Below are 21,673 nucleotides of genomic sequence, written 5' to 3'. Positions count from 1 at the left end.
GATCAATGACACGATAAAGGCAGACTTGTAGAAGAATGGGAGAAATCATAAAACGCGTGAAAGAGAAAAATACCCTTGCCAAAGCATCTCAGTTAGATATAGGCTGCTCCAAAACTGAACACTTAGTGACAGCGTTGCATATCGGAGCTCTGACTACAGTCTGATGCAAGCTTGATTAAAAATAATTTACAAATTCTAGATATTATCCCACTTACACCAGACTAGGCTTAAGTGGAAGTGACAAATAATGTCTTTGAGATGAAAACAGTGGAACTTATAAACTTGTGTTTGCATTGAAATCATTGAGAAAGGAGGGAGAAAAGTGACTAGTCTTGTGTTCTAATCAATGAATTTAGGACTGTTTTTGGAAAAAGCCTGCATACAGTGCTTGATGGGGTGTTTTGTGTTGTCTTATAGTCGTATGTATAAAAAAAACCCAAAATGACCAGGAATCTAGGTAAGACATTTATTATGATTTATAAACATAGTTGTGAGTCACCTATGAAAGGAGATACGCCTTCAAACATTATCTTCAAGTGTTTCGGAATACGCACAGGAAACATTTGCTGCATCGATCTGTACAGTACAGTTCAAGGTAGGTTTGCATTTCTGTGGCTTTTAACAATATCGGAGAAACTTTAAGAAAAGAGTGCAAAAACAAGAGGGAAAAGAAACAACAACACAGCAGATGATATTTAAGTACTGCAACATCTCCCAAACAAGACAGAAGCAGCACAGAAGCCTTGTACAAACTGTATAATTATATATTTTTAGTTGTCACATTCACATTAAATGGCTAATATCAGTCAATGACAACAAGGAATAGCTGGCAGAATTTAAGAGCATCACTTAAGACTAGCTAAAGAGGCTGTTCCACAATAATGCTTTTTTCTGATTAATTAAAAAGAAATAACATAAGAAATGTGATCTGGTCATTTAATCTGGTCCACTACGATCAAAATCATTTACATTCATTTAACTACCTCGTTTATTGTCAAAAGCAGCAAAAGGCACTTGAGTGCAAAAGTGAATTTACAGTAATTTGTAGAATGTGGCACATTTCCCTTTGGGGTAGCTGCCTAGTGCATGGAAAACAAACCCAGCAAGGCAGTTCTGGAAAAGCAATGCTAAAGCAAAAACATAAAGAGCCCACCATATTGTTTTTAGGGGATTTCTCATGTTTAACCCCCCCCCCCCCCCCCCCAAAAAAAACAACAAAAAAATAAAAAACAAAACAACAAGTCAGTCTTGTAGTGTGTGCCCATTCTTATTCATCAGAATCAAACAAGAAAGGAAGTAATGATTATAATTAGAAAAGACTTTACACTTTCCTTAAAAACTGGCTGCATTCACCGGCACACGTCAAGCTGTTATACTCTGCAAACGCAGCCTTCACTTACTGTTAATAACCTTAATATTGGAGTCACTCAGTTTTCTGCTTGCTTCATAAAAAGGCACACTATGGAGTGAAGAGGCAATCTGTGCAAAGTCTAACAACTACTGTTTAAAAGATTTTGCACACAACCTGAGACGTTCAAAAACCAATGTCAACATTGTGGAAAAATTACTACTATAAGCTTATGTTTTGTATTAAGTGCCATTTTACTGCCGTGTACTCCTGTACACGTAAGATGAGTGTTATCCCTGTTTTAAAACATTCAGAATATTTTACTCCCTTTGTTTAATGCAAAAGTGGCATTTTGACTGGACAATGCACACAGTGGTTTCTGTCGATAAACTCTTCTCAGGCTTTCTATTCAACTTTTTGATTGATTGAAGCCAATTTTCTCTGAAGGAAAACTTCAATGTGTGGCCATATCTTATTGGTTTCTGTCCCAGAGAAGGTCTCTAGCACACCTTTACTCCTGGAGGGTAAAAACAAACAAAACAAATCAGATTTCAATAACAGCATTTGAACTTAGAAATCCATGTACATCTATTAATCAGCTGGCAATGCTCCTAAACTTCAGAACAAGTTATTTTAAACATTAAATCTGCATCTTCTTCTATTCTCAGTCTGTTATTATCTGTACTTCCTGCAAATGACAGACTTTTAGGCAATGTGGTTATAGTGGAAAGTGGGACACTGGATAAAAGCATCTCTGTGGTTTAAGGAAACAGTCATACATTTTCCTGGCCCAGAAACAGAACATAAGATCCATGAATTTTCCTGCCTGTGTTTTAAGCTTTCAAGATAAATATTTATACATCTGTCACCTGATTTAATAAAGAGAAAATGCGATGCAGTGTTGGCTAGGGCTGCTGGAATGTGGTTCTTATGCATTTTCTTCAGTCATGCAAACAGCTTTGAAGAATACGCAGGGATGAAAAGGTCATGGTTCAATATTTTTGACTTTTAGCTGGACCCTTGGTGAGTATTAGAGAGATTTTTGCATATACTGCTGGCACTAAGTTTTAAGGTATCTGCGGTGCTCTACCTGTAGTATTCTAAGACGGGCTCCGTCTGGGTTTCGTAAGACTTCAATCGCCGTGTCACCGTCTCTGGTTTGTCATCGTCCCTCTGGAAAAGAGGCTCCCCTGTGTCATCATCAAAGCCCTGCAGAGATAAAAGAAATCTGTCTTAATGCTGATATTTTGTGCATGTTTACTATGTGCTGCAAAGGAGGGTTTTAGTTACTTCTTTTACATACTGGCTCTTTAATAATGAGATATATTAGGCAATAAATGTTGGAACATAAAAAATATGAGACATGTTGGAACAGAGTAGAAATCATCTTACTAATCCACAACCGTTTGTAGGGTTTGATCAGTGTTGAATGAAACGTGACAGAGACATCAGTGTCAAGGGGCTGCCTTCAGTTCATTTCCCATGTTGCCAAGCACATTTCTGACTTTAAGAATTTGAAAGCTACAAAGATTGCTGCAGGCTGGCTTCTTTACTTTCCAAAACCTCACAGGATGCTTTTTCCCCCCTTGCAGTGATCTGGGAGCATTACTAGAAGGTGGCTAGTGTAAACAAGTCTGCATCTGTGCTGAAAGCACTGCGAGGCTTTGAGCTACAGCGACTTCTACTACAAACACAGATTTACAAAAATGTGAACCACAAGCTATTAGTCAGGAATGATAATAGTGTGAAAGGCAGACGCTGTGTCTCAGCTCTACCCAGTGAACTTGACCAGCGCCCCAAATCTACCCATTTGACGTGCTCAGATATGCAACCTGTCCGTTTCTGTGGGGCTTACAAAGGTTACGTTTCTCTCACACTCTTTTCTTACAACTCTCAAGGCTTTTTATAATCTCCTGCCTTAGGTTAATGTTTAGTTACCCTTCATCTTCTACCTGTGAACTAAAAAGGAAACAAAAACAACCCTTCACATATATAAAATATCCTCAACTGAACTAAAACTATTCATCTCACATTTCTCTGGAACTGAAAGGTTGACATTTATCTGGATAAATGTTGTTTATTTGTTAAGAAGTAGTTGATGTTCTATTAGGAACTTGAATTTCTGAATTTCATTCTCATTTCAGACGGACATTTGTTGCTAATGAACCTGTACAATTTGACCTTCAACATGATTTTTTTGATTAAAGTGTATTAATGCAATTAGTTTTTATTTTAACAGCACACTTTTTTTTTGATCGGTTACACTTCCAAACTCTTTACAATATTTTATGACCGTCGGAGGATTGAGAGGACTCTAGATATATTCAACACCTCTGCTCCATGACACCATCTAAACATCAACTTTTACCAGCTGCGTCCATTATAGGATCAGTCACCCTGTTATACATTTCAGGAGGGTAGACTGTAATAAAAAGGGCTCGGACAGTTCCAGGAATATGACAGTGTCTTTAGTTTACTCAGACAGCAGACACAGTCCCAGAAGGGTACGTCTGAGGTCAAGAGGGAGTACTGTAAACATGTTGTCCACAATTCTGCAAGAAATTAATGATTTACATGGTGAAAGAATTAGCTGCCTCAAGCAATTCCAGTTGATTGAGGCAGTAAGTTAAACTCGGAAATCTGACATGAGAGAGTAAGTATTATATTAAAGGCTCTCAGTGTGTTTACCATTACTCTTAGGAGAGTTACCAAATATGCAAAGTGAGGGAATATCTCTTGGAAGATTGGTATTCATCCTTCCAGCATATTTCCAAAGACATGCTGAAGTCATTCTGGTAGCATGTGGTGGCCAAATACCTTACTAAGATTTATACTGGAGTTTTTCCTGTAATCTGGTATCCTTTACTCTGAATTTCCACATCTTTATTGAGCAAATATATACATTCATGAAAATTTGAGAAACCTGAATGGCCTCATGTCCTGTTCGCATCACTATGTGGTCCAGATCGTCAACTAAATTTTAATATTAAACAAAGATAATGTGAGTAAATACAAAATGCAGTTTTTAAATGATTACTTCTGTCATTAAGGAAAAGAAAAAAGCTATCCAAACGTACCTGGCCCTGTGCGAAAAAGTGAAAGCTTCCCCAAAAACCCAATAACTTGGCAGCAATCAAGCTTTCACAATGGCCGGTAACAAGTCTTTCACATCACTGTGGCTCACTGTTCTTAGCAGAATTGCTTTAATTCAGTCACATTGGAGGGTTTGGGCATGAATGGCCTGTTTAAGGTCATGCCAAGACATCTCAATCGGATTCAAATCTAGACTTTGACTGGGCTGCTCCAAAACCTTTTATTTTTTGGTACAGTGATAGACATTCACAGGTGGAGTTGCTGGTGCGTTTTGAATCATTGTCATGCTGCATAACCCAAGTGCGCTTGAGTTTCACAAACTGATGGGCAGACGTTCAATTCATGGTTCTATCAGTTACAGCCCCAGACATCACTAACACCATGTCTGTTTATTTTTATGAAATGCTGCATTACGGTAGTAATAATGGGGCGATCGTGGCTCAAGAGTTGGGAGTTCGCCTTGTAATCGGAAGGTTGCCGGTTCGAGCCCCGGCTTGGACAGTCTTGGTCGTTGTGTCCTTGGGCAAGACGCTTCACCCATTGCCTACTGGTGGTGGTCAGAAGGCCTGGTGGCACCTGTGTCCGGCAGCCTCGCCTCTGTCAGTGCGCCCCAGGGTGGCTGTGGCTACAATGTAGCTTGCCATCACCAGTGTGTGAATGGGTGGATGACTGGATATGTAAAGCGCTTTGGGGTCCTTAGGGACTAGTAAAGCGCTATATAAATACAGGTCATTTACCATAATAAAACTTAAATTGGTCCGACTATCTGAAACTTAAGATTTTTGCAATTATGTGTGCAAAGCTGGGCTAAATACGGTATAAAACATCTAATAGAAACTAAATCAGGGAGTGATAGGAAAGGGATATTTACAGGGACTTTAGGCGGGTTGAAATCTGTGTTGTATACTCTGCCACTCGGAAGGTGAGTCCAACGTGAAGTCAACCTTTGCTTGATGGTCTGGAAAGGTACATTGAGGTTAATAACTGTGTCCAAGGTGTAGACAACATCCAGAGCTTCTGCTTGGGACACTGTACGAGGAAAACCTGGTGAAAGAGACAGAGGAAATCTAGGCAAAGCAAAAAAGGAATCAAGGTTGGTGCGTATGGAACGCCAGGACTGCCATAATGAATTAATTAAATACACCATTAAATAATTAATTAAATGTGGCAATAATTAATTAAAATTGGAATTAATTAATTAAATAAATAGTTATGACACATTTAATTAATTATTTATGTATTTCACATTTTAATTAATTATTGACACATTTAATTAATTAATTATTGACACATTTAATTAATTAATTATTGACACATTTAATTAATTATTTATGTATTTCACATTTTAATTAATTATTGACACATTTCATTAATTATTGACACATTTAATTAATTATTTAATGATATATTTATTTATTTCATTTTGGCAGTCCTGACGCCTGGCTCTCGTCATGAAATAATTTTATCTGTCAGCCTCACCCATCAAACTCAGGGGGCGGGGTTAACGCTGATCGAGTCAAAACCATTGCTTTGGCCTGGTGGCCATTGTTTCTAGCACACAACAACCGGCATGTGGAAGCTAACAGAACTGAGCTTTGAAAAACCCTGTTTGTGTGTTACCAAATACCGTTTTAATATTTTTTTTAGCCGAGAATGTAGTGGTTTAATCTTCATGTGTCTGGTCGGTTTGTCAAGATACAGCCTCTTTGCAAAAGTGCTTCGATGATTTCGGAGATGTCGTCCCAGTCTCACGGCAAAGCGTGGGATAGACCCGCTCACCTCGCAAGCAATCCCACCGACAAAGCGCAGGCCCCGGTACACAGCTGTAGTAACCCCCGCTGACTTCTTTTACTGAGGTTATATTTATCGGTGTTTTATTTCCTGATGTTCTTATGTGTCCTACGTGTTTCAGTCGCCAATTCTGAATTATAACTAACATTAAAAACATGTTTAAGGAGGAGAGAGAGCAAATAAATCTGTTTAACATCTGATCTTTGGGTTTTTGTTCAGTAATCAGCGTGACCTGTGTATAAACACATAAAAGAGATAACGTTGGTGTTTCTGTCATGTAGTAACTGCTGGCTTTAACTGTACAAAGGTTGTTCGACACTATGAAACATATACAGACTTCATGATGTTCGGCTAATATTTTTATTGTGAATATTAATCATGCTGACCTCGCTCTGTACACCACGCAGCGAGGTCAGCATATCCATGATATCCTCAGCTCCATGAGTTAACACAAAGTTTCCCAGCTGACTATCTAACTGCCAACTATTCCAGAGACGTGAAAATATACAGCATAAAGAAAAGTGTAAGAGACTCAGCAGCAGATTAGAATAACAGTTATACATTTAATAAATCACCAAATGAATCCAAGAAACGAGCAAACCTGTTCCGACAATTTGAATTTGTATTCCCTCAGCTGCAGACTCGCTGCTGTTTAAATGTTTGAAAAGGAAGATTAGATATAAAAAACGTCAAACATAGACTCAGTCTGCCTTCACATTTGATATGAGGCCAGCACGTATAGTGGCCTCAGCAGGCTATTACTGAAATACACGTGCTATATCTTAAACTATGATATAAACAGGGAGGTCCTATTAACATGTTTAGTTTTAAAGGACACCTTCCTGCCTTTAGTCTCATTCATGAGCAGTATTAGTTTTCTTCTAACATCCAGAAGTCTGCACGATGTGTTTCATAGTTTGTAACAAGCCTTTGACAGGTAAACATAACATGACCGAAAAAGCAAAAAAAAAGCAAAAAAAAAGAGAGAGAGTGTTGACATAAGAAGAGAAAATTCTCTCAATTATGGAGACAGACAAATGGTTCATTTATGTTTGATGTGTGTTTATTCCTCCCTAAATATCGTCGGTGAAGTTTGCCATGCATGTCAGATTTTCCTGCGCATTTTTATACCTCTGCCAACAGAGAGAGAAAAAAAAAAAATCACATTCTAACAGACAGCTGGTGCTTAGAATACAGTTGAATAACTATTAAAAAACAGATGATATTTAGATGATAGTTCAGTCTAACACATGTGCCAGTGAACCATTAAACGTCTGTGAAACTATGCAGTTATGAAACGTAACTTTAACCTCAGCCAAACCGATTTGCTCAGTTGTAAATAAAACAGCGAAGTAAACGTGACCCGACAGACAGAACCTGAGTGAATGAAGTCCAGCGTTTAACCACTGAGAGCTAAAACTCAGCTGAGGTTTGAAAGCTGTGTGCCGGTGATTGGACATCAGCCGCTGATAAAGCTGTTCGCCTATAAAGTGCTCTGTAAGGAAACAAGCTCCAGCAGCTCTGCGCTCGGGGAAAACACTATATTTACTTATCTTGTGCAGAAAAATGCGCTGACATTGCGTTATATCGAGCACCGGCTGCCCAGTTAAACTGTGACTATCACCAGGTAACGTAGGCGTGTTTCTTGAATTAGCAGCAGGTGTTAAACAGCTGACAGATGATGAGGAGGATGCATGCAGGTAAACTGAGGGTCTGTTGAGCTGATCGCTGGTTTCGTGAGAAAAATGTCAGCTCGTTCTTTATGTTACAGAAGCACAGAGACACAAGACCAGGCGGAAAGAGACGATCGTTCGGTGAAAATGAGAATCTGCGAATGCAACATGTGGAACACGGAGAGTGGAATATGTAAACAAACCGGTTAACGTAACCCCCTCGGTGCACTCTGCATGCTAACTGTTAGCAGAGCTAGTGAAATCTCTGAAAACATCTGAGCACTTTTGCAAACATGTTCTATGTTGACAACCTGACCAGACATACGTCGCGACATTCGCGGCTAAAACACTGTTAAAAGTGTAGCTGGTGACAGAAAAACGGGGTATTTTAAAACTACACCACCACCATTGCTGCTTGTGATTTGATCTGCATTCTGGGATAACTGGCTGCCCCAAGTCTACACAAGCAATCGATTTTCTAGGATCGACCTGTTTTGACTTACTTTGCACGGCAACCAATCAAATGTTAGAGAAGCTGCATGGGCAGCGTTAACCCCGCCCCCTGAGTTTGATGGGTGAGGCTGACAGATAAAATTATTTCATGACAAGAGCCAGGCGCCAGGACTGCCAAAATGAAATAAATAAATATATCATTAAATAATTAATTAAATGTGTCAATAATTAATGAAATGTGTCAATAATTAATTAAAATGTGAAATACATAAATAATTAATTAAATGTGTCAATAATTAATTAATTACATGTGTCAATAATTAATTAAAATGTGAAATACATAAATAATTAATTAAATGTGTCAATAATTAATTAATTACATGTGTCATAACTATTTATTTAATTAATTAATTCCAATTTTAATTAATTATTGCCACATTTAATTAATTATTTAATGGTGTATTTAATTAATTCATTATGGCAGTCCTGGCGTTCCATAGGTGCGATCAATGCCAGTAATTTAATTAAAGTCTAAGTCTTTCCTTCAGTGTTACATCTATTTTTTTATAGAACAAATTCAACAATTCCTAACTAGAAATGCTGATAATATGATCGCCTACCACTCATTTTACCAGATGAACCGAGTGCTGATGCAAAGTTGTGAAAACTTACCATCGAGCAGCCAGCTGCCGCCATCTATTGCCCTCAGGTCATTCAGGATGAGACGAGACATGACGTCATCAGGTACCAGCTGACCCTGATCAATACAGGACTTCATTAGCAGCCCCAGCTCTGAAACAAACAGGAGAGGAAAACAAAAAACAAACAACACATGAGACAGAGAAAGGAAGAATGTTTGTGTTAGAAAATGTACAATTTTCCCTTCGTGCCTCAATTTTTAATCCATACTTCATAAAGCCAACACGGATACCACATCAACATTTGGCTGCATGTGCCTGACAAAGAAGCCTAATAACATGCATCTACACCAGAAAACCTGTTTTATGTTTCAGCTATTCTAACACTTCCAGTGTTTGCAGTGTCTCCATCATTATAAACAGTGTGTGTAGCTACTCAGTGACACACAGATGTTAGATGTACAAAGACAAGCTATGCTGAATTACAAGGTAAAAAACATAAAATTATGCAAATATCATAGCATATTTACACTTAATATGCAAAAAGTGGTATAGTGTATAATACAAATTGAAGAGGTTAAAGCGAAAGCCTTTTTTCTATTACTTCCACTTTAATTGGCCAGAGTCCATCAGAGGAAAGGAATTTCCTGACAAGCCTCGCAGAAATGACCTGCTGTGCTAATCAGAAACAGTGCAAAAGTCACTGTGGCACAGCGACTACTCAATGTCTCGTACTTCTTCTTCTTTGGACTGCACAGTGAACCTTGTTCGGACAGCAGACGAAAGCATTGCCAAGCAACAGCCAAAAGACGATGCCAGCTGGGAAATGCATTTTACAGCCGGCACTTATATGGAGTACTCATGACCAAAATCCAAAAGTGCTTTATTCTAAGCGGATTTAATGAAGAAGCAGAATGCGTTGGGGGATCGCTTGATCAAATAAAAAGTCTGACTTTTAAAAATGCGAGCAGTCACACTGCATAAAAACTGCTTTGATTGGCAGATGCTCAAGTGAATTAAGTTAAGCCTGCACGTCTGCACTCTGTATGTTTTAGGCTTTCCCAGTATAACTAACGGTTAAAGCACGATTACACATCGCACACTCCAAATCAACCAACATGGGATTCTCTTCATGCAGCTGTAAAAACAGACCTTTTCTTTCCCTTCAAATGTGTAACTCCTCCTTTCATGAAGCAAAAGTTCACGGCTATCTTATCTTTACAGCTCTCAGCCACATCCAAGGTGATATTGAGCAGTAGCGGGCCTTCCTCCAAGGTCCAGGTAACTCTGGCGCAAATGTTTGCAGTATAAACCTGACAACGCTGACCTTGATTAGAGAAGACACAACATGTTTAAATTGTATCCTATGTTTAGTATTTCACAGACAGATAAAAATCACACTGTTGTAGGCGTGGACTCTTATCAGAATATTGCAGAAAAGCTGCCTTGTTTCGTTTTTAAGTTCGCACTTTGTGCGTAACGACCAGCTGTGGCTTTAAGCGAAATAAGCTTGATAAATACTAAGTTAAATCTTTCAGTTTGACACGTAAACTCCTGAAAGCTTTTGCAATGCCTTAGCGTGTCCTCCCTCTCGAGCTAAAACTATCTTACCGGTCTGCGCGTTTATGTTGGCTCTCAAAATGTCCCCACTGGAAATGTGCTTCAGTCCAAAAGTTTTGGTAATGCGCCCAGACACCGTTCCTTTCCCCGACCCCGGGGGTCCCATGATGACAGCACGGATAACTCTTGGCAGCACCATGTCCAAGCGAGTTTGAACTGACTTTTATCGAGTAACAACAAGTGTTCCCTTCTCATGAAACGCAGAGCAGATCCACTCTCCCTTCTCCTTGCAAAACTGCACAACGCAAGAAAGAGTGGGCGCGTCTTAAGCAGCTAGTTTGAACTCGGTGGACTTTTTATGTTGCGCAGCGCTTGCACAAAGAGGAGGAAGAGGAGGAGAAGGATGATGAGAACTACAATCAGCGGGCTCAGGGCCAGCCAGAGAGAGGAGGTTAGATGATGCACCCCTCAGACGACGGACACCGAGCAAAATGAGCTCCTTTCTCCTGCGTGCTGAGAAACTTACCCCCACCCCCCCATTTAAACACTGCGCTTTACCGGACATGTATTTATTGTATAACACGTTATATAATTTGTCTACTGGTCGAATAAATAGCTTACTGGCAAGGTGGCGGTGTTTAATCCTGTATGAGCCGATCCCTTGTGTAGGGGATTGGCTAGCTGGCAGCCCAGGCACGCTAGGTTGGACGACGACTCGTTTGCTTCCTCACACTAATCTTTAAAAAAAATAACGTGGGACTTTTCAAATAATTAAATTATATTAGCAGAAATGGTACGACTGGTTGTTTTCCTTACTTTGTTGTCTGTTAACGAAAAATAATTTCGAAAATGCTATCGTAATTTAATTTTGTTTAATTTCTGTTTATTAAAGAAAGACTGTAGGCCAAACCAGAAATTCGTATTTTTGCTGTTTGTTTACACTTTTTATGAGATTTGTGCGTCATTTAGCCACGCCCACCTAGCGTTCGTCAGTGGTTACAGTGTGCCATCTAGTAACAGTAGTGTGGCAACGCAGCCGTAGAAACCATTATTTTGACCCTACTGTCTTGCCGTAATCTCCCCCTCCCAGTAACGTCTTCCTGGACAAACACACGTGGATTTTACTGACGCCAAGCACAAACAACAATAACATGGCAAGCCACGGACTCACCTACGAAGGCTGCAATTTTCTCCGACAGCGTCTGGTTTTGTCCGCACTCAGCGGGAAGCGCGTTAAGATAAAAAACATCAGGTCTAAAGATGACGAGCCGGGACTCAGGGGTGAGTTTTTAACAGATTCGCTCCGCATGTGGCGTCGCAGTTAGCTCCCTGGCTAACTGGCTAGCTGTTACGCAGTTGGGAGTGTGTTCAGTCGCTGGGCGTCAGAGGAGGGAAAATGATGGGACAGTAGTTTGATAGTGACACGAGTGTGGTCGTACATTTGCCTTATGAAGTTGTGTCTTCGATAAGCGTGTCAAGGGGCGTCGAAGCAGTGATTTGGCAGTTTTTTGAGTTGTTTGAGGTGTCTTGGTGTGTCAGAATAAAGTTCACACTGTGGGTGGATTGTTTTTGAGTGCCAGACAAATTAAAAAATAAATTACCATGTGACATTTTTTTTTCCAGTCTCTACATATAAATTCTGTCTTCTCCAGATTTTGAGGCCAATTTTATCAGACTGTTGGACAAGTTGACCAATGGCTCCACGATAGAGATTAACCAAACGGGTGAGTGTTACAGCGAGGGTGTGATTTCGGTGTTGCCTTTGTCACAGACTGTATTTTATGCACAGTAATGACTGTTTACTGTGAAGGTGCAACGGAGGGGAGATTTCACCAACTCATCGACAACTTTGACGCATGATCAAAATTAAGATTTTTTTGTTTTATTATGTTTTACTCCATGATGAACTTTTGCATTTAATATACACAGTCTTCTCCCATAATATTTGTCATTTATGCCTCTCTTTAAGCTCGCAATCCAAAGGTAGAAATTATTTAAAGCTTTAAGCAGTAAGGATGCTCCAATAGTGAAGTTGTGGGCCTGTAGCAAGGTTTAAATAATGTCTTAAATTGACTCATAATTATTGATTTGTAACTAATAAAAGTCTTATGCATAATCTTATGCATATTTCGTCGTAGTTCCGTATTTTTCCAAATAAAGTATTTATTGCTTTTGTTTTATATGTACAGTATGTTGTATGTTATTTTAATACAGCATATATCTGGATGTAAAATGGATTACACTTAATAATTTGTGTGTGCTTCACTGTGTAGGTTAAGCTGTATTTTTTCCTTTGTTACTTTTGCCTCCTTTAGGCTTTGTAGACTTAAACCTGGAGGTTTATATGTTAGGTATATTAGCTTTATGTGCAATAAAATGTGCTGTATAAATTTGTACTTTAGCAAATATTGCCATTCACTGTCTTTCTTAGGTACCGTTTTAGTTTACCAGCCTGGGTTGTTGTATGGAGGCACTGTAGAACATGACTGTAACCCGCAGCGCTCAATTGGGTACTATCTGGAGGCCCTCCTCATGCTGGGTCCTTTCATGAAGTCCCCTCTGAAGGCCACTCTGAGGGGAGTTACCAATGACCTCACTGACCCAACGGTAAGCTCATAAATATGTTCACCATCCAACTTTTGTTCTGCATTTTTCTCTGCTGATTTAGTTGCAACTCATCCACCTCATGATCGCACTGGGTGGAGCTGAGCCGTGCATCTGCAAAGAAATGAACTGCGTGTTTTGTGGTGGAGTACACACCTCCCATTTCCATATGGACACTGCCCTCTAGTGCACACTTGATGATGAGCACGTTATACGTCAGTTAAGATCAACAGTGTTTCACTTAAGAATTGGTGTGCGCACAGTTTGTGTACACATATTTTCAGAAGTTGATGTCACTGGGGTTCATGTTTTTGTAATAATTTAGACACTCATGTGTTGACTTGAGGCAGTTGTGTAACATGCATCTGCTCTCTGGTTTCCCCTTTTACACCCTTTTTTTTGCCACATCCTTTGCACACAAGCCAGTCTCTGTATTGTTCTCTTCAGCCCTTTTCTTCAAGGTGCATTGTTTCAAATTAGATATTGTCAACATATCATACAAAAAAGGAAGCCTTGCGAAGTATGAATTGAGGACATTGGAGAGAGGTGTTGTCATGGAAACTGAACAGCGTCTGCCTGTTGTTGTGATGAGACTGGGTTTATTCTAGGGTTTTGGAAGGTAGTTTTTAACTCTCTGCAGGCACAAGGGTGTGCGTCAGGATTCAATCTCACTGTTCCTTGCCAGGTCGATCTGCTGAAGTCCACAGCCCTCCCAGTGATGAAGAAGTTTGGGATCGACGGAGAGGGCTTTGACATCAAGGTGAGGACCTCATGGTATTCTGTTTTTGTAGAGATGCAGTCAAACCCAGGGATGGATAAGGTAGCCATGCATGTCATCTTATATCTTAATCTGTCTCTTGTGTTACACCCTCAGGTGGTGAAGAGAGGAATGGCGCCTGGTGGGGGTGGAGAAGTAGTGTTTACATGTCCTGTCCGCAAAACCGTCAGACCCGTCCAACTGACTGACCCTGGCAAGATCAAGAGGATCAGGGGAGTGGCGTATCCTTTTTAGACTTGCACTTTATTTCACCTTAAGCAAAATGAAAGTGATCGAAATACAGAAACGCCTCTTTACATTTTAGCCCTGGTAATTTTTATGTGCTCATTTTAGTTTGATGAGTCATATTTTTTTTGTAATAATAAAGAGATCAGTTCTGTACAATTATAAGTCCGATCTAGTTACAATTACATCAACATGGCACAACTGATGTGTTATTAATATAAAAAAAAAAAAAAAACCCAGAACAGAAGGCCAGAGTAGCTCATGTTGAATCAATTCATGAATCATTTGCTTAAACTTTAGCTCAGTTTCTATTTATAAATAAGCACAATGTTGCTGATGAAGTTTACACATAACTGGTAATATGAGTTGCAGGAAGCCATCATGATTTTGAACTTGTTACTAAATACTAGCTTGTTGCCTCTTGATTTTGATATAATTTCTGCATCACAAAGTGGGAACACAAACACACACTTTTGAATGGCATGTCCTTGACATTTCAAACACAGATATTCAGTGCGAGTTTCTCCTCAGATGGGCAATAGGATTGTGGAGTCAGCCAGAGGCATCCTCAACCAGTTTCTTCCAGATATCTATATCTATACTGACCACATGAAAGGAGCCAACTCTGGCAAGTGGGTATCTTTGCCTACATTTATAAGCTGCTAAGCTTTACATGGGTTTTCTATGTGTTTTTAATTCTCAACCCTTATTTGTGGAAACGGACTAAATCATTGTACTTGGTCAACCCCCCAGGTCTCCAGGCTTTGGTCTGACACTGGTAGCAGAGACGCTCAACGGCTACTTCCTTAGTGCAGAGATGTTATCCACGCCACAGGGGCAGGGAGACCCCATACTGCCAGAAGACCTTGGCAGAAATTGCGCAAAACTGCTTTTGGAGGAGATATATCGGGTAAATGCACACATGGACATTTAATACTGTGTAGAGGCTCTTGATGCCTGGCTGTACATAAAAGTATAACAGGCATGCACCAGATTGTGTGTGTGTATAAAGTAAAACCTGTGAATAATAATAATAATAATAATAATAATAATAATAATAATAATAAAAAAAGATATTATTAAACAAGGACTGATCTGAGCTGCGGCTGAAAAAATGGTTAGATATGCCAACAGGATTTCTTTGTGCAAACAGGACAGAGCTTGAACATCACTGCTTCAATCCTGGGGGTGCATCTAAAGTAGGGCTGTTCGATATAACGACGATATATCGGATGACGATATAGAAACGTCTATCGTTTCCTATTACGCTATCGTTTGTTTCACGGTAACGTAAAATAAACCGTTTACAGCAATATTTTTTTCATTTTTTTGATGGGCACTGTAGTGGCTATATTAATTTCCAAAAGTTCTCTCTTTCACTTATATTTAATATAACAACACTACGGACGGACAAGCGCCTGTTTTTACGTCTTGTCGTTAGCAACAATGATGGTAAAACCATTGCGTGGTCCTGCTGTCTGCTTGTTTCTTTTTAATGTAACACTTTCACAATAAAGCTCAAGATCCTGTTGAGCCTTTTCAAAATAAAGTGAATCACGTGAAAGAGTATGCAGAGAGTTTACGGATGAGAAGCAAAAAAGAGCCGCCAGGTGCTAAAAAACTAAACGTTAGACTCAAACTTTGAAAGAAAATGGCGGCCATTACAACTTATGTCTGAAAATGAATAGTTTCATGCATCGGTTAAAACACTCGACTCCAGGTAAAGGACACCCCGCTGGAAACACTTCACGTAAGTCGAGCTGCCTGAGATTCACAGAATTTACAGAAAATATTCCATTATTGTGATTTATATCGTTGTCAGGATGATAAATATCTTATATCGGGATATGAGATTTTGGTCATATCGCACAGCCCTAATCTTAAGTATAAAAAAACATATTTTTTTGAGCATTTAACAAATACAAATATTTACTGGATTTAAGTAAATATTGCAGTTTTTGACTTCGAGGGGAGCTGATGTAGGTTTGCTGCTTCCAGGTAATTCTAGATGTATTACCTGCAGCGTTAGACAACAATTTATTTCTTGCACATTTTTAAGTGAGAGAGATGCACATTTAAGTGCTTGAAAAAACAGCTGCTAGTTTACTGCTTAGTGATGATAAATAGTTCACAGTCGTATAGATGATCTGTATCAGGATGTCACAGCAGATTACATTTTGAACTTCAGCTCAGACTTTAAAGCTTCCACAGTTACAAGCTACAGTTGAATACTTAACTAGAACTTGTTAAGCTTCTTAAGCTGTAATGGCAAGTCTTCTCTGACTTCGGCACATGTGTGAAGGTAGGGAACTCGCACACAATTCACAATATTGCACAAATAATGTTGTGTTACGACATGTGTTGCATGAACGCTGTGGACATGTTTGCAGGAAGCCAAAGCAAAATACACAGACATGGCATCTAATGACAGAATACTGTCAGCATAACAGACTGTTAAATCTGGCAATGTCTGAAAAGGCTAAATAATGCAGGTAACTGAAAGTGCTTTAATTAACTAGTTGATCTAAAGGCAACTGCCATTCAAAATAACAAGCCTATCCTGTTTTATTTGCATATCACAAGCAGGAAAAGCTGATTTCTGCCCGTTTTCATCAAGTCTGCTAGTTGTCGACTGAAACATTACCATAAGGGCTCGGCTGTATTTAAATGTGCTTCCATTTGCTCCCTCACAAGCAGCTCTTAACATCGTTTGTGGTGAGCTATCACAGTTTTATGAGACACTCATATGTGAGCTTTAACAGTGAAACATCAGATGTTGACAACATGAAATGGAAGAAAGAGTGTGAGTAATTTGGATTTGGACAATTTTGCATCAAACAGCCCACCAGGCAGTGTAAAGTCTGTAAAAACTCCTCTCAGAGGGAAAAGTTGCAGCACACACGCGCACTGTGTGCACCGTGTTCTTGTGCATATCCCAGTTTGTCTTTGTGTACACATAATAAAGCTTGACATCGTGAATAGTGAATGTTGTAGAATATTTATATATTTGTTGCAGTTGTGAATCCAACACTATTCTTTTTAGATATAAGCCAGTCTTAGAGCACATGCCACCTAGTTTTATCGATGTAGATTTTCTATTGCGAAGACTACAGCATTATATTTACAAAGTTGAACTCATTCATAATTCCACTTTTTGTTAGTTTTTTTTTTTTTTTATAACTGTGCTGGGGACTCTCTTATCATTTAAAGTAAATTTGGGCTTGAAACAATGTTGGAAAAGCTGCTGCTGCTGAAATAAAACTCCTGAATTCTTGGGGAATACCTGAGATACACTGTCAGCACACATTAGGCAACAATGACATTGCACTTGTTTACCCGCATTCCCTGGTAATAAACCTCGCCTGCATTTCAACTGAAAGAAACTTGTTTGTGGACAGACCGCAATGTAGAGAGCAGCTTTTGTTTAGGTAGATTTTAGAGCACTTGACTTGACTGCATTTTCTACTTTTAATTAGGGCATCATGTTTTTAAAGAAAAAAAAAAGTAATCATGAAAACTTTCATGGTGTGTTTTTTGTGGAGGAGAAGTCAGCCTGTGTCAACTGAGGAAAACCATTTGAGAGACATCTGACATGAAATCAAATTAGATTTTTAAGTTAAACTAGACCGAAGACCAAGAAAATGGTAAAATTAAGTTTGTACATTCAGATCTATAATAGCCTCAAAGGGTTCTGCCTTAATATCAAGTAATTAGCTCCCTCAATATGTAAAAAGTGTAATTTAATGCTGTATAATCAGTCATTTCTTCAATTTTAAACTGTATTAACAAGAAAAAAAAAGGTGAAGTATGGGGTCCAATAGGCCATTATCACAACGGAGTATATAAGTATTTGTGGCTCCAGAGTACAGTGGGTCACACATTTGACAAACAAGCAACAACCTTCCTGGGAAGAGAGGCAGATTCTTTGGGGAAGGTATCAGCATTTTTTATAATTGTACATTTACATATTGCCCCAGTTTCTTTCAAACTTACAGCTCATGTCCAATGACAGGATCTGCGCTCATAAATTGTTTAATTCTTCGAATACACGAGCCGATTGGGTAACGTGTCAGCTGAATACGCTGTGTTTGAACAGATTTAATCGATTAGAAATGCCTGATGGTTGTGACCACATAAAACTAAAAAATTAGTTTTATTCATTTAGTTATCTGTGTGTTGAAAGGTGGTGAAAGGTTTGCTGTGTGTAAACAGTCACGTCGCATAGCCACACAGGAAAAAGCCATTTCATCAGAATACGTACAATGAGAGTCTGTGAATCATGTTTGCCTCCACATGGTTCTGCCTCTCCCAGCCTCTCATAGGAGCCATGTGAGTCAAGTTAGCTGATCAGGGTAGTGCTGATTATCTCTGAAAGGGGAATATTGTTGGCTACATCCTCTTAATTCCAGGCAACAGAGTGCAGAGCTAATATCTCTCGTTAGCTTCCTTGGAGGGTGGTGGGTTAACAGGGGCCTTCTACTTTAAGTTGCTTGGCTTTTTAAAAGCTTTAGCCGCTGCTGGAAGAACAGGTAGATCATTTGAATTACTGCTATGTGTTATACCGAACTGTAGCAGGAGGACAGAGTGATTGCTAGAGCTGAGAAGCAAAAAGAAAACTCTGGAGTTAAAAGGATTTAATTTTATTTTGCGGGGCAGGAATACTTTGTTTTTGAAATCTGAGGAAATTTGCCCAGTTCACATCAAAGGGCGCAGGTGCCCTGTATGTTTGGCTCTGTTTGTTTTATGGTTAATCAGTACAGTCTTCTAGTTGTAAACCAGTTACTCCATGGACATTTTGTTTTTGGAAGCAGCATCAACACAGGAGCTGACGTAAGTGGTGCACTCTTTCAATTTTTACTTTTTTTTTTCATCATGGAATTAATTTTTGTATACTTTGCAGGATGCACCACACTTGTCTTTGCTTTTTGCATTGTTTTCCAACTGATTAACTGTATTGGTGATCATGGAACAGGTTTGTGGAGAAAGCGTCCATTAATTTTATTTAATGCTAATGAATTCATAAGCTTGCTTAGGAAACACTATGTTCCTCACCTGTTGGGCAACTTGTGAAAAAAAAGAATATTTCTGTATTACCTAATCTATCATTTCTAGTGAATTTAAATCAATATGTGTTATATAGATCTACAGGTTCAGGTCAAATATATCTGTGATGCTTAACCCTCAACTATTTGCTTTACTGTCTGTTTTTGAGCGGCTGGGAAAGGGATTAACTTTCATTCAAAGGAATTAAGGGACTTTTCCATTAGGCCTTGTGGTTGGCTGATGGCCTCTGGAGACGGTCTCTGGAAGGCAGGGCCTGAAACTGGTGGTTAGAAATGGCGCTGTTGTGTCATGTTTCTTAGTTCGTTCAGAAACAGTTTTAGGTTTCTTTTCCTGTTTGTTCCAGAGCAGCTCTGAGAAGAGTGAAGTGTAAAATAGCAGAGTGGATAAGATGAGATGCAGTATCAGAGCGGACAGCACAGGGATAAATGTTACATAGACTAACAACGGTAAACCTCTAACAACAAGTCATTGTAATGTGTTTCACCTAATAAATGATGAAACCGTCACCATGGTTTCCATGATATGATTATGTAATTGAATCAAAATTCTGTCATGATGCCATAATTGAGCATGACTGAGCTACACAAGTACGTTGTTAGAACGGATCAGGTTAATGCTGCATATCGCATGTCAAGAAATAACTCAAACTACCAGCGGACAACTATTTTAAAGGTCAGACTATAAAATGTTCTTGGGTGTGTCCAGTTGTGCATTGCACACAGTGGGAAATCGCACACTGAGCTCTGTTAGAGCAATGGCATGTGCTCTCTTGGATATTGAGAGTGCATCATCTGTCTAAATATTTAACATGTAGATGGAATTGGGAGTGTTAGTGTCATTTGGGAAAATGGTAGGAAGATGACTGGAAAGTCGACTAATACATTATGTGAGCACGAAAGAAGAAGAAACACTTTAGTGACAACTTGCCAAACTGTTTCAAGACTGCTTAATTATATTTAATAGGAAAAAAGTTTAGTTTTTTTAATGAAAAGTCAGACAAACAAATCTACACAGCTTTCACTGTACAATCCCACTGTCAAGAAGTTGATTTCTCTAAACATTTCCACCTCCTTGACGCATTTCAGTGTAGTTTTTAGTTGCTGACACACGACCCCCGCCCTCCTTTCTCTCTCTGTTTTAGGGTGGCTGCGTGGATTCATCCAATCAGAGCTTGGCGCTGCTCTTGATGACCCTTGGCCAACAGGACGTGTCGAAGGTTCTCCTGGGACCCCTCTCCCCATACACGTAAGACCCATTCAAAAGTTAAATGTACAGACGGCAAATAAGGAACCCACTCAATCCCACGTTTAATTATTCTTCTACTAGTCCTCTTTTGGCAGATGACAATATCCCAAAGTTCACAATAAGAAGCTGAATAATACTCTGTACAGCTGGATCATCAGAGAGGAAGGAAAAAAGTCTGCATTTCTTAAATGAACACAAAATTAATCTATTTCCACTGAACTTTAACCCACTCCACTAAAGATTCAGGGTTTCTGCTAAGAGCACTCTGATGGTGGCATGCAACCACAAGGGTTTCTTTACTCAGAGCCCAATTTTAATTTGATTGCTTTGAGTAACATGTGCAATCAGATTCAACTGTTCAGGTTCACATGGCTTTGGAGGGATTTTTTTATTAGGCTCATAATGGGTGGCACCTAAGATAATGTTTTGATAAACTACATTTTTGTAGTTTATAAAATATTTCACAGTATTGATTAAATTATTATAAAGTCTAATGAGTCTTGTTTCTGTTACCCTGCTTCTACTTCTAACCCATTTGTGTGTGCTGCATTTTAAATGCATAATTTGTGTGTTTATTTGCAAACAACCCAAATAAAATAAAAGTACAGCAGTATAAAAACAGCTGAGCACTAACCTTGTTCCAGATGTCCGTCTTCTTGAATGAGGAGCGAACTATGAACTGTCCATTTTCAGTTATCATGGTACCGGTGCTGTGTCCCTCTCAAGTACAGTACTATGATAACTGAAGATTGGCAGTGCCATCACAATACACTCTTCCTGTTATTCAGGTAACACTAAATCAGTTTTGGATCATTTCTGTCAAGTCTTACGGTTTTAAAAACAAAAGACCTGTTTTAAGTTTTTAGCTTTTAAAAACTTGGTATGTATGAGAAATGTGGTGGCTGATGATCTTTATTAACATGAAACTCTCCTTTCTCTGTCTATACAGGATCGAATTCCTCCGACACATCAGAGATTTCTTCCAGATTATGTTCAAGATTGAGGTCCAGAAGCCTTTAGAAGACGAACGGAAAGGGGGCGACAAGGTCCTGATGACCTGTGTAGGCGTTGGATACAGCAACATTAGCAAAACCTTGAAATAAATTATTTTTTCATAAGTGTTCTCATCTTTTGTTTTTATTAAATGCAAAAGTTATGACAGATATTTGTGTGTATAAAAGAAAAGTGAAGTTAACAGATA

At 39.0% G+C, this 21,673-nt stretch overlaps 2 protein-coding genes across 2 annotated transcripts; one reads left to right on the top strand and one right to left on the bottom strand.

The window, feature by feature from the left end:
• Positions 1 to 469: 469 nt before the first annotated feature.
• On the bottom strand, positions 470 to 10,995 carry ak3 (adenylate kinase 3). The gene is made up of 5 exons (XM_080864105.1): positions 10,608 to 10,995; positions 9,031 to 9,150; positions 5,313 to 5,485; positions 2,439 to 2,557; positions 470 to 1,865 (listed from the first exon to the last, which is right to left on the bottom strand). The coding sequence occupies exons 1-5, from the start codon at positions 10,753 to 10,755 to the stop codon at positions 1,754 to 1,756; spliced, it is 672 nt and encodes a 223-aa protein (XP_080720231.1). The 5' UTR covers positions 10,756 to 10,995; the 3' UTR covers positions 470 to 1,753.
• Positions 10,996 to 11,653: 658 nt separating this feature from the next.
• Positions 11,654 to 21,590, top strand: rcl1 (RNA terminal phosphate cyclase-like 1). Its single transcript, XM_080864072.1, has 9 exons — positions 11,654 to 11,837; positions 12,209 to 12,280; positions 12,988 to 13,163; positions 13,846 to 13,920; positions 14,035 to 14,159; positions 14,670 to 14,795; positions 14,917 to 15,073; positions 20,369 to 20,472; positions 21,422 to 21,590. Exons 1-9 carry the CDS (start codon positions 11,708 to 11,710, stop codon positions 21,573 to 21,575), a joined length of 1,119 nt encoding a protein of 372 aa, XP_080720198.1. The 5' UTR covers positions 11,654 to 11,707; the 3' UTR covers positions 21,576 to 21,590.
• The last annotated feature ends 83 nt before the right edge of the window (positions 21,591 to 21,673 follow it).

Source organism: Rhamphochromis sp. 'chilingali', assembly GCF_963969265.1.
Source record: "Rhamphochromis sp. 'chilingali' genome assembly, chromosome: 2".
In the NCBI taxonomy this organism is placed as follows: Eukaryota; Metazoa; Chordata; class Actinopteri; order Cichliformes; family Cichlidae; genus Rhamphochromis; species Rhamphochromis sp. 'chilingali'.
This window is presented reverse-complemented; position numbering and strand designations above follow the sequence as displayed.

Excerpts from the sequence above, each read along its gene's own strand:
- ak3 (XM_080864105.1), bottom strand. The coding sequence starts at position 10,755 with ATGGTGCTGCCAAGAGTTATCCGTGCTGTCATCATGGGACCCCCGGGG. Across the intron at positions 5,486-9,030 it reads CGGCAGCTGGCTGCTCGATG|GTTTTCCTCGTACAGTGTCC; the intron begins GTAAGTTTTCAC and ends CTCTTTCACCAG. Across the intron at positions 2,558-5,312 it reads TCAACCCGCCTAAAGTCCCT|GGCTTTGATGATGACACAGG; the intron begins GTAAATATCCCT and ends TTATCTCTGCAG.
- rcl1 (XM_080864072.1), top strand. The coding sequence starts at position 11,708 with ATGGCAAGCCACGGACTCACCTACGAAGGCTGCAATTTTCTCCGACAG. Across the intron at positions 13,164-13,845 it reads ATGACCTCACTGACCCAACG|GTCGATCTGCTGAAGTCCAC; the intron begins GTAAGCTCATAA and ends GTTCCTTGCCAG. Across the intron at positions 15,074-20,368 it reads TTTTGGAGGAGATATATCGG|GGTGGCTGCGTGGATTCATC; the intron begins GTAAATGCACAC and ends TCTCTGTTTTAG.